This window comes from Triturus cristatus, chromosome 2_2 (genome assembly GCF_964204655.1).
Source record: "Triturus cristatus chromosome 2_2, aTriCri1.1, whole genome shotgun sequence".
NCBI lineage: Eukaryota > Metazoa > Chordata > Amphibia > Caudata > Salamandridae > Triturus > Triturus cristatus.
In genome coordinates, this window is record NC_140582.1 from 1091814294 (window position 1) to 1091827942 (window position 13649).

A 13649-nucleotide genomic window follows, 5' to 3' on the forward strand; every position below is an offset into this window, starting at 1 on the left:
TCCCCGCAGTCCGGCGGATCAGGCTACCTGTTCTGAGCCGCAGGGACAACCCCGGCACCGCCCAAGCCCAGCTGCTGTCTCGAGGTCGCCATTTGCAGGTTCCATCTGTTGCGAGCAGTCTGGTCCGCCTCAGACAAAGGGTGCCGCAGGCACTATCCGACTGTTACCAGGAGTTACCACATCACTTTAGCCGTGGACTAGTACGGTGGATGGATCTGGGAGGTCAGGATCGATGCCGGATAGAAGGTAGGCTGGCAGAGCTGCTATTCCACTATGTTGTTGGCCACGCCCCACATTTAGAATTCTTGAAGATGGAGTGTCAGTTTGACCTGTGTCTGTTTACAGCCTGATTTCAGGCCCCATTTCTACTTTTGTTTGTTGGTTTAATTAATCAATGGTGCATTATCAGTCACATTTTCTATTTTACTACCTTTTTATAAGCATGTTTTAATTTATTTAAGAATTTTTGTATTAGAAATATATTGACGGAAAAAAGCGTTTCTACTGATCCCATAAGTTTACAGAGATATTATACTGTTTATGGATTCAGCATGTACAGCTGTGACAGGGATTTAGGATTATAGATAAGTAACTTTTCCATACTGATTGAGGGTGATTATGGTTGAGTTACTTGTGTTTTATGCGAGTGGCGTTACCACAGTTTGAGAACTGAACTAATAACAGAGTTGTAGGCTCGTATTTTCTTCAGCTTGCTGCTAGTTGTATGTGAGATTGGAAGCAATGTGCCACAAACACTTAGAGGCACACTCTGTAAGAAGTGCATAATGAAATATGCTTTGGGACTATCAGACTAGGTTTAGTGAACATAAAGTTTGTTTTCAACAAAAGCAAAGTAATTTATTTCCATACATGTACGACATTTTGGTACTAAAGTAAACGCCAATTTTTCTATTATAAGTGTGGTTCTTTTTTAAAACAATCTTAATGTGGTAGTAATGTGTGGTATTTTTTGTTTCTAGGTTAAAATGTCCGTATTGCCCAACGGAGCAAAGTCCAGGAGATGCCAAACAGATATTCTTCTGAATAATCATTAAAGTACGGATTGAAAGAGAAAGAGCTGAACATCTGTGCTCTTTTTAAATGTGGCACACTCAAATGACTTATCTAGGCTACGTTTTCTGAAAACCTGCCACCATCTTACTATTCACGCCAAGGGGAAGGTGCTGCAGAGCTCAGATGCTACTGATTACTAACGTAGGGCTTTATTCAGGTTCTGCTTTTTATTCCCGACCCACCTATCAAGTAAAATGCACAAATGCACCAGCAGTTTTAATTTATTGCAGGTTTTTGTACTTTAATCTATTTCAAATTTGTACTTTTAAATGCAAGTTCAAAAACGTGAACATCACCCTCTTGTAATATTTCTCCATTGGTTGTTCTGTGGTCTTGTTGAGAATTGTCACCAAAAGCAATGTTTGTGAGAAGTTTACTTAATGTATTGTGTACATAAATGATAAATATATATGTCCGTACACTACTGCAGAAAATAAGAAAAGACAATAGTGGCTATAAAAGTGATGCATTTTTCCCGTTGGCAGAGAATGTTGCGATGAACCTTGTTTGCTTTTGAACAGTTTGTTTTCAACTTTAAACTATAACTTGATTGCTATTGTAAATACGTAAAGCCTGAATGGCATACTGGTATATTCTATTTCTAATTTAAAGAACACTGTGGGGTTAATGGCCTATGGGAATGTGTGCAAAGAGAGATTTTTTTTGTCCTTTAATTATCAAGAAAATATTTGTGTATACGAGTATTCAATAAAATGGAATTATAAAATAAATTGTTATTTGAGATGGCACCTAATCACGTAAACGGTTTTGCATATTTGAATATTAGCATGGCTTGCTGTCACCTGATTTGACCATCCTGGGACACGAGTAGCACAGTAGCAGTTGTGTGTGTGTGAGGTGCATAGTTCATAAAGAACGTCAATAGTGTGCCTTGGGTATGTTACAGTGATATGCCATCTAGTGTTGGGTCCGGATGTTTGCAAGTTGTTTTTCTTCAAGGAAGTCTTTTCCAGTCACGACGTAAGGTAACTCCTCCTTTCGCTGATAGTGCGCATGGGCATCAACTCCATTGTTAGATTGTTTGCTTTCGCCATCAGGTTCGAATGTGTATTGCAGCGCTCTGATTCGAAACAGTCCATCGGGATCCCTCCGGTGCTCAATTCACTCTACCTTCGTCCATCTTGTTTTCGATCGCGTCTTCCACTTTTTCATGTCAAAATTTAGGAAAACTCTAACTTTATAATCGAGAAAGCTCTAACCGCGGCCTTCGGGCCTAGCTCTTTCCTCAATCAGCTTCTATTTAACAACCCAGCGTCCAGCCTTCCGCCGATGGAACGGAAACCATTTCAATTCTGTCCTCGATGCCATTTCAAATCTCCGTGCACTGGGACTGCATAAGCTCTGTAATCTGTCTCTCCCCAGAACACGTAGAGGAATACTGCTACACGTGTCGGTCGTTCCGGTCCAAAAAGACCCTGCGGGACTGTCTGGCTCAACGAAGAGACGTGCATCGGCAGAGTATCGCGGGCACCCCTGATATCTTAGGTGAAGATATTGAGCAAGAAGAGATTGCAGCGGAAGAAGAAGAGGCCTTCTCCCTCTAGGACTCCGATTCTGAATTGGAAATCGAACTAGAGTCTCACGACATTCCGGCTGTACAGGGTGCAGCGAGTACCAAAGCCCTTTACCCACCAAACCAGTGTGTACTAAACCAAAGGCTTTTGGGCCACCACTGTCATCAGGCCATGGTAGGCACCGAGACTGATTCAAACGCCCTGCCTTCCAGCTCAGCACCGAAACAGCAAGTCAAGCCTTCCGGCTCGGTCCAGAGCCAAGATGATACCCCTTTTATTCCCGAAACATTCCGGATTGAAGGAAAAAAAGACAAATCCAGCTCAGCACTGAAACAAAAAGGCGCTCCCTTAAAGCTGCCGGAGCCGATTTTCAGTGATAGTGCGCATGGCCATCGACTCCATTGTTAGATTGTTTTTTTCTGCCATCGGGTTCGGACATGTATTGCTGTGCTCCTCTTCGAAACTGTTCTTCGGGTTCCCATCGGTGCGCAATCCCCTCTTCCCCCAACTGTATTGTTTCCCTACGTGTTTACCTGTTCTCCGCGTATCGAATCGCTCGACAAATTCTCCATCTTCGATCAAAAACTTCGTGGGCCGCCTTCGGGCCTGGCCCCGTCAGTCCAGCCTTCTGCCGAAAGAATGGACTTCATTCCAATTCTGTCCTGGGTGCCACGCCAAGTACCCTTGTACAGATCTATATCAAGTTTGTAACTTTTGCCTCTCTCCGGAGCACAAGGAGGAAGACTGCAACGCTTGTAAATCGTTTCGGTCCAAGAAGACTATGCAATTATCGGGCTCGACGAGAGATGCAACGCCAAAGCATCCAACACACTCCTGATATCTTCGGAGAAGAATCCAGCAATAAGAGATTGAGGAGTCTGCCGCAGAAGAAGAGGCCTTCCCCGTTCAAGACTCCGATTCCCAGCTCGAGATCGATCTGGAGTCCGAAGACGTGCCTCCGGTACACGGTGCTGTGAGTACCAAAGACCCCTTTCCCCATAAACCCTCTTCCAAAATACATAAGGCTATGGTACCACCTCTGCCTTCTGGCCAAGGTCGGCACAAGACAGTTTTTCCGACTCCCCGCCCTTCATTTCGACACCGAAACAGACCATCAAGCCTTCCGGCTCGGGACCGAGTCGACCGAAATTACCTTCGTATCAAAATCTATCAGGCTCGAAGAGCAAATCTCGTTCGGAGCCGAAACCCTCTGCTCCGAAACAAAAACATGCTTCGGAGCCGAACCCCTCTGCTCCAGAACAAAAATACACTTCGGAGACGAAACCTTCTAATACCAAAGACAAGTCCATTTTGACCCCGAAATCTTAGGACAGTGTCTCCGAGTCTCCGGAACCAATTTTAGACGCTCTTAAGGCCAAATTGGATACTAAGCAGAAAAAGATTTATATTAATCCTGATACTAGATATATTTCTGCTAAAACACAAGCAAAATATAAACTTGCTTCAGAGGATATAGGCAATAGGATTCCTCTAAAGAAGAAAAAGGACATGAGTACCATCCCTGTTTATCCTGCCCCACAACCCTCTCCTCCTTCACCATCTTCTCCACAGTTAATAATTGAGGATCCCTTACATAGAACACCTCGGGGATCTCCACATACAGATCCAGATGGGAATCATGGTGATGATGATACTCATTTGCCTGTAGATCCATGGAATGATTACATCATTGACCCTCCAGTAGATAATGACCCAGATCTTTACCCTGCAAAGCCATCACCACCAGACGAAAGTATGGCTTACCAACAGCTCATTGCTAGGGCAGCAGAGTATCATGGGGTGGCTTTACATAAAGAGACATTAGAAGAGGACTTTTTATTTGAAACACTTGAGTCCACAAACGGGACAAGTCAAACACTTCCTAGCACGTATTTTAACTCGAAGAGTAGATAAAAAAAAATATAAACCCTCACCATCAGATCCTGTGTTCATCAAAGGAGAATTACCTTTAGACTCACTAGTAGTGTCCAATGCTCGCAGCTAATTCGCAAACCTCTGGGAATGCACCTCCCCCAGACAAGGAATCGAAACTTATAGATGCCTCAGGAAAACAAGTGGCTGTTCAAGCCGATAACCACTGGCACATCGCAAACACTCCAGGCCTACTAGCTAGATACGACAGGGCACACTGGGATGAGATGGAGCAACTGCTCCAATATCTCTCAGATGAACACAAAACCAAGGCACAGCAGTTAGTTGAAAAGGGAAAACTAATCTCTAACTCCTCAATCAGATGTGCTTTAGACGCAGTCTACACCGCAGCTAGGGAGATCAATACCAGCATTCTTTTCAGAAGTCATGCATGGCTTTTGAGCTCGGGGTTTAAGCCTGAAGTTCAACAATCCATTTTGAACACCCCTCTTTGAAAAGGAACACCTGTTTGGTCCTGCAGTCGACCAGTTCTTAGGAAAGAAAAAAAAGGACATCGAAGTGGCAAAGTCCACGCGAGCGCCCCAGTCGTCGTCACCTCCTCCTCTCCTCCTCCTCTCCCTCTGTCCCTCCCTCCCACTCTCCCTCTCTCCCTCCCTCCTCCCTCCACCTTCCTTCCTCCCTCCTCCTCATAAAACGAGAAATGCATTTAATTCAATAAATAGTCCTTCCTTTGTACGAAGTGGCCTCCTTAAAATCTAATATCATGGATACTGTGCGGAATGCAAAGGACAATAGAACAGTCGTATGAAACAACAAAGTTGAACATATCACTTACAAGGAGCGAAATAGAACAAAGCATTCCGATAAAGCAAGAGACTAAATATTAAGACAACCAAATAAACAACCATAAAAAATATTAAAGCGTAAGAAATAGCGCTCTAGTCCCTATCCAATAGAGGCTTCTTTTGCCGATCATTTTACAGAGCAGGGTTCAAAACAGCATTGTCAGATCCAAATGCTTCTGCTTATAAAGGCAACAATGAATCCTTGTCCTCTAGAGGTTTCCTTAGAGGAGGATATAGAGGAAACCATTACAAAGGTAGGGGTAAAGGTGGCACGCTGTGTAACACCCCTTCCCCAAACAAACAGTGACTTGCCCACACTTCCCCCGATCACTTAACACCTGTCGGGGGAAGACTTGAACAGTTTCTCCCCATATGGCAATCTATAACAACCGCCAAATGGGTGCTCGGTCTTATCCAACATGGTTATTGTCTGGAGCTCACCACCAAACATTCCACCTCACGTTCACAAACTGTCGTCAGACCACTTACAGTTACTCAAACAAGAGGTGCTATCTTTCTTAAAAAAGGGAACCATGGAACCAGTTTCATTACAATGCCAAGGTTCAGAGGTTTACTCTCTTTATTTTCTAATCCCCAAAAAGGACGGATCATTAAGATCAATTTTGGATCTCAGAGAGTTAAATCAGTACATACTGTCAGAAAATTTTCATATGGTAACGCTTTAACAGTTCCTTCCACTTCTATTGCAACGCGATTTTATGTCCACATTGGACTTTAAAGATGCATATTCTCACATTCCCATTCATCCAGCTCATCGCAAACATCTCCTATTTCTGATAGCAGGCAAACACTATCAGTTCAGAGTACTCCCATTCAGAGTAACTACTGCTTCCAGAGTGTTTACCAAATGTCTAGAAGTAGTGGGAGCTCATCTCAGAAGGCAATAAATTCACTGTTTTTACTTACACGACTGTCTCATCAAAGCCAGTACACACCAGAAGTATTTACAACACACTCCGAACACGCTAGACCTACTCCACCAATTGAGCTTCATGGTCAACATGCAAAAGTCTCACCTATAGTCTTCACAGATACAAACTTAACTAGGACCCAGTCTCAACACTCACACGGCTCTAGCCACACCCAATGCAGCCAGAATTTCTAATATCCAAACTCTATTGCAGCAGTTCCAAACCAACCAAACCTTGGCAGCCAGGACTTTAATGTGGCTACTGGGAATGATGGAGTCATGCATTTCAATAGTGCCTCATGCAAGACTACACATGCATCCACTACATAAATGCTTAGCACGTCAGTGGAATGAGTCACAGGGTCAATTATCAGATCTAGTGTTGGACAACCGCACCAATCGCTCTCTGCAGTGGTGGAACCCACACAATTTCTCACAAAAGCGCCCTTTTATCGACCATGTTCCACAAGTCGTGCTAACAGCAGACGCATCGCTCACGGGTTGGCGTGCACATCTCCATCATTACACAATTCTGGGTCTCTGCATGGACAACATGACACCGCTGTACTATGTACAAAAACAGGGGTGGAGGGGGACACTTTCTCCGACTGTCTCAGACAATTTGGAAATGGGCAATCCATCACAAGATTCACCTTCTGGCAGTACACATCCCAGGAGTGAACAATCAAATTGCCGACCTCCTCAGCAGAAGGAGACTGCAAATACACGAGTGGGAACTTCATCCCTAAGATCTCCTTCCATACTTTCAACAATGGGGATATCCGCAAATAGATCTGTTTGCCACAGCAGACAACGCACAATGCCCAAACTGACTCCAGTTTCGCACACCCAATATCCAAAGGCAATGTCCTATGGATGAATTGGTCAGAGATATTTGCCTACGCTTTTCTGCCTCCCACTCCTTCCGTTTGTGGTTTAGGAAACTCAGGCAAACATCACTCACACTGATTTTGGTAGCTCCCTCATGGGCCCGTCAACCGAAGTACACCTCCCTTTTAGAGATCTCAGTAGTTCCACATCAAAAGCGACACCTCACCTCCAGTCTCCGCACTCAGAACCATGGAGGAATCAAACATCCAAACCCCAAGGAGCTCAACTTCGCGATTTGGCCCCTGAAGTCTTAGAGCTTGGATATTTAAATTTGCCACCAGACTGTATGACTATTCTAAAGGAAGCAAGAAAACCTACTACCAAAGCTTGCTATGCATCAAAACGGGAACTATGTGTTGTCTACAACAAAATTCTACCTCTAAATGCTTCTGTTCAGAACCTTGTTTCTTACCTTCTGCACCTACAGCAAAGTGGGCTAGCTTACACATCTATTTGGTTGCACCTTGCAGCTGTAGCTGCGTATTTGCAGAACAGACAGCATTTGTCTTTGTTCAAAGTTCCTGTCATTAAAGCCTTTATGGAAGGGTTAAATAGAGTTATACCACCAAGAAATCCACCGGGACCAGTGTGGAATCTTAATGTTGTACTTATAAGACTTATGGGTCCATCCTTTGAATTGCTACACAAGTGTCCTTTACAGTTTCTCATGGAAAGTTGCAGTCCTCATTGCAATCACTTAATTAAGGAGAATTAGTGAGCTACTGGCATTAATCTTAGAAGAACCCTTCTTTCAACTCCATAAAGATAGGGTAGTTCTTCGCACCAATCCCAGATTCCTTCCCAAAGTGGTTTTTGCTTTCCATATTAGCCAATCAGTTGAGTCACCTGTGTTCTTTCCTCAACCTGATTCAGCAGCCGAACGGGCGCTTCACTAACCCTTGGTGAAGTTCACGTAGCCGCGCTACGCGAAGAAGCACAAAATCTCCGCAGAGCTACGCGAGCATGCGGAGTTGCTTGTTTCTGCATGCTCCTGTATGCTCATGAGATGTGTTTGAAGTTCGGCAACGCTGATGGCATGTTCGGGGGAAATATCGTGTGAAATTCACCACGCGGTCGCCAATGGGCGCGGCTATCTTGTTTTCCTGTCTTTTGCATGGTTCTGGGGCCTGTTTTTCAATCCCTCTCCAATCTTTTCAATCCTTTGTTTTTAACACTGTTTTTCTGATCTTCCTTATTTATTATCTATCCCTCTCTGTCTCCAAGTCTATATTTTACGTTTTCATTTCTAGTTTTACTGCATTTTTGTTTTAGTTTTCCACTGTTTTATATTACTTCCTTCTTTACTCTTCTACTTCTTCCCCTAACTTTATTTTTTCCTGCTAAATGTTCTTTTCCGCCCCCCGCCCACCCTAGAACCATGGCTAAGGGAAAGGGAACCGGCTCCAAGGGCAAGGCGCCTGCGCCCAAGAGCCGCCTGCCTAGCAGCAAACTGCGCCCTGCAGGGGTGCAGGCCCGGTTCCTATTCAGCTAGGCGGAGTTGGCCACCTTGTTTTTTTTTGTGCAGCGCCACCTCCCCTTCAACTTGGCAGCAGGCCTGCCTCCAGGTACTCTACCCAGGAGTATCACCGCCGGTGAGCGAGGGTGCGCCGGGCAGTGTTTCGCTGCTCTGGCGTCTGGCGCACCCATAACCAGCTGACCCACTGGTGGTCAGACATCTTGGACCGGGAGCAGGACCTGCTGGGCCTGCTAGGTTTCAAGGTCATGGGGCTTGGGGAGTAGCTAATACTATTGTGTGTTCTCTAGACTGTGTTACTGTTATTGCGAATATAATTTTTTTCCGAATAGCAAGAATGCTGCTGCTTACATTGCAGGTAAATTAAGTTAAAAAATCTTTAGTGATTGTTATTCTTCTAGAAACAGGTGCTCGGCACTACTAATCTCACTTGTTTGCAACTTTGCGCTCGCTAGGGCTGATTATGTAAGAGTTTACTTTAAAGAACTTAAGTTGGGTAATGACAAAGACCCTAGTACTTCCTTTGTCCTCCTCTCACTAAGATAGTGGTGGATAGGTAGTTTAGTTACTTAGTATTAGTTGGTAATTTTTAAGTTGTCTGCGTTACGCATCCTCTGTCACGTGACTCACGCCACATGCTGCTTACTCCAGACCTTAGCAGAACCTTTTGTAGTTTGTTTAGTGAGTGAGTAATAGGCTTAGCAGAACATCTGCAGCAACCAACCAACAATTTGGTGTATGGAAAAATGTATGCATGTGTCTGGAAGGAGTAGTAGATCGAAGTACAGTACAGTAACAGTACACAAGAGGACTGCCAAACAATAAACCATAATAATAATGCTAAAGTAAAATAAAACATAATGGTGGCAGGGATAGCCTAGTACAACAAGTTGCAAACTGTAGTTGTGTCGAGTCACTCGACACAAGCGTAACCTTTAGTGCTGTAAAAGGAGGATGATTAATCCAATCGTTAATGGCAATTAATGATGGATTATGTTCCTTTGGAAAAAAAATTGACTATACAAATATACTGAACATGGGTGTGCAAGCAGAAGAAGATCCTCGCCCTGCCTTCAAATGTAATTAGTGTTGATCACACCACATCTGCCCCAGCAAGTGTGTGATCAATTATTGGTGTAAATTTAATTTAGTCACACCTCAATATAAATCACACAGCCCGGGGGAAGAGGGTTAGGGTTTGATGAATGGTTGGGAAGGGGTATTTGAGGGAAAGGTTTGACAAAGACAAATGCTACACATGGACAACAACACTCAATCTTGGCATACGACCATCATATTCATAAATCTGTTAAGGGAGAGAAAGGAAATGCATGCATGAGGATGACTTGATGGTTAATGATAAGTAGTACTTACTAACTAGACGACCATACAGGGCAGCAGTATATTATTAATTATTATTATTATGCCTTGCCTGTCAGAGACCCAAATTACATACATTTTATGTTCTGTTGTACCGGGCTTCCTTTTAGCTGTAGTGATCAATTATAAGCAAAGAGCAACAATAAGTTCAATAACAACACACAGTCGTAATGATTGAAGAGAAATAATTAATACAATTATTTAAAGGATGACGATACTAAAGTTACTGTATGTTATCCTGGTCAAATTGGGAAGTTGCATCTTGGCATTCCTCTTGGTCCTCCTGTCCATGGACGCTGCGTCTGTCAATATTGGGTGCCGCTGCCTGCCTGGCGAATGTGGATCTGTAGGTGAGTGAGAGTTGTTTTTCTCTGTTTAGCACAGGGTAAATGCCAGCCTGTAAGTGTAGATGGAAAACAAAAGGGATATTGAAAACTTTCTTGGTACTGGAGGACCTGGTACCTTTCTTTGGGGCCATCTTCGTCGGATATCAGCAGGACGCTGTTGCACGAGTTGCAGAGATGGCTGTGGTCACACGTCACGTGACGTCGTGCCCAGCAGGACTTCTGTCTGGCAGTACAATGGGTGAAGATGATGACACCTCCTCAGTCTTTTGTGCACCTAAAAGCAAAGAAGCCAGACGAACATCAGTGAAATGTTGCATTTGTTGTTGTTGTTCAATTACTACTAGTACAAATAAATATAATATATAACTTGGTGTGTGGTGGTCACACTTGTTAGTGGCATAACTTATATTATTACATTTTATTAACTCCGTTATTACAAAACAGTGTAGCCATTTGTGAGACTTTGACAACAAGGGCTTTCATGGTATACTGTGTACACTCAGGAAGGATAGGAAAGAAGAAAAACAAAAATACAAATGAAATGGAAGTGGAACCTGTTTGGCTTTAATTTGTGCATCACATAATTCAGGGAGCTGCAGCTGGCAAAGGGGATGGAAGCAGTAAGCCATGAGGAACAAAGGAAAGACATGCAGGCCTATATGGCAAAAGCAGCGCACTACTAAACTACCACCACAAAATAGCCACCAGCCGCATGGTCACTCACAGTAACAATAAGCAGGAGGCCTGGAAAACAATGAACTCAAGCAGGCCTATAATGGACAGGCAAAGAAAGCATGCTAAACAACACAGCTTTAATGCAAAAACGAAAATCCACAGGGCTAAACAAGGTTTGCAAGTTACACAACAACCACACCACACACATCCAACAAAGGCGTTTATTTAACACCCACCAAAAAGGTGAAATACCCCACAAAACACATTTTTCAATTCAATCCAATGCCATCCATGCCCTAAATAATGTTTAAATTCAACAGACCCCACAGAGACAGTTGTTTCATGCACCCATGAGTAGCTCTGGGCCTACTGGTTACCCACTATACATTTTTAAAAACTGATGAAAAGTACAAACAATTGTAGTTGCAACTTGCAATGCCCCAATCAAACAAACAACACCAATTCTCCAACTTACTTGTACAATCTCAAATCCAAAAGTCCTCAAATCTAATGATATATGATACAGCAGACACAAAGAGTGATCCTTCCAGCTCCAAATCCAAATGAAAAGTGAACAGGACATTGACAAAGCACTTGGATGAGCCTGCTGAACAGGAAGTTGGAGACTCTGGTGCACGTCCTTCCCCTTTAAAAAAAAGAAAAAGGACTCCTTGCACAAAAAAGTACAGCCAAATGTCAATCTGAACTTAGGCTCATGGCTGACAATAAGAAACCATGCGCCCTGGTCCTGCTAGACCTGTCGGCGGCATTCGACACGGTCAATCATGACCAACTTTTGTCACCGGTCTCAGAGTTGGGCAGCCAGGGGCTGGCATTTCAATGGCTGCCGTCCTTCCTGTTAGGCCGATCCCAAAGGATCCAACTGGCTGACCAGGTGTCTGATACTGGCGAGCTAACGTGCGTTGTCCCTCAGGGATCAGCGTTTTCGCCCCTTCTTTTCAATGCCTATCTTCAGCCTCTGGTGGCCGCATTGACCCGCATGGAGTGCCAAGTTTTCATTTATGCGGATGATACCCAAATCATCATCCAGATTGACAACTCTACACGGCCCACACACGGATGCTGAATATTCTGAACTACACAGTCCACTGGATGACCGCCAATTCTCTCAAAATCGACCCCGATAAAACCGATGTACTGACCATTACCACGGATAGCAACCCTTGGAGTGACCTCTTCTACTCCCAAGCCAGCCCCAGTCGTAAAAAGCTTAGGCATAAAAATAGATGCCAAGCTTTCCATGTCTTACCAGGTATCTACCGTGGTGGGGACATGTGTGGGCCTTCTAAGATAGCTACAGAGATTCGCCCCCCTTCTCTCATTCACGGCACTCTGAATGGCTGTGTCGGCAATGATCATGTCACTGTTAGAATATGGAAACTCTCTGTATATTGGCCTCCCGGAGAAGCTGCTAACGAAACTCGAGGTAATTATGAATGACGCTGCCAGATTGATTTTCAGGCTCCCAAGGCGGGCTCACACCACACCCCTACTGCAGCAGCTGCAATGGCTTCTGGTCAAACAGAGAACCAGGTTCAAGGGTCCATGCATAGCCCACAAAGCCATCCAAGGTCAGGCCCCAGCATACATTAAGGGCAGTCTTGTAAACTAAGTGCCAGGGTGGTCCCTCCGATCTTTGAATGCTGATTTTCCACAATGATCCCTCAACTCTGGAATAAGCTTCCTGCAAGCCTTCGTAAGGAACCCGTCCTCCTTCCATTCAGGAAGAAACTGAAAACACTTTTTTATTTAAGCCTGGGGCACAACCTAGGCCAAATTTCAGTGCACACTCCTGCAGATGTGCCGAGGTTGGGGTCTCTCTCATAGCGCATAGAGACCTGTCGGTGATTATGCGCTTTACAAATCCCAGTTAACATAAACAAATCATCATTTTCGAGAAGGTTTTATGCTGCTCAAGAGATATTCTTCTCCAGATTGCAATTTCTGCATGTTCGGCATCGCGAGCTTCACCGAACTTCCGCCGGATGTCTGATGGCTCGTCTGAATGACGTGTTCGTGATCGCACACTCTCGCGGGATCTTGCGGCCAACTACCAAAATCTTGTGGCGCACGCGAACGGATAGGAAATCCCGTTGCGAACGCAGGGATCCTGGTAAGTCGTTACTGCGTGCACGGAAATGCATTTTGAAAGCACAAACAAGGAAACCACTCCGTTACGCCGCGGATCGCTGAGTTTTCAGTAACTCTGCGTTCTACGCGGAACGCAGAGTTGCTGAAAATCTGCCCAGGGTTACTCTTCACACACCTGACGTCAGAAGAGCTTTATTGAATTATATAGAAGGAACAAAAGATTTTCGTACAACAAGGCAAATGTTTCATTTACACCACCTCTCAAAGGCAATCATATTTCTAAATCTGGCATTTCAAGATGGATTGTTAAGTGCATTCATACTTGCTACGCAAAAGCTAAAATAACTTTATACCCCCTTAGAGCGCATTCCACTCACAAAATAGGGGCATCTGTGGCCTTTTTGGGTACCATCCCCTATAGCAGACATCTGTTAAGCAGCAACATGGTCTACACTACACACATTTACCAAACACTGTTGTGTGGATGTATTA

The 13649-nt window shown here is 44.2% G+C and overlaps 1 protein-coding gene across 3 annotated transcripts in view; it reads left to right on the plus strand.

The window, feature by feature from the left end:
* RMND5A (required for meiotic nuclear division 5 homolog A) overlaps positions 1 to 1828 on the plus strand; it is a 288575-nt gene extending 286747 nt beyond the window's left edge. For all 3 annotated transcript variants that reach the window (XM_085642633.1, XM_085642632.1, XM_085642634.1), the window contains one exon: positions 981 to 1828. In XM_085642633.1, coding sequence (XP_085498759.1) covers positions 981 to 1044 — 64 coding nt within the window. In that variant the 3' untranslated portion in view covers positions 1045 to 1828. The remainder of the gene's footprint in view (positions 1 to 980) is intronic.
* Positions 1829 to 13649: the final 11821 nt, after the last annotated feature.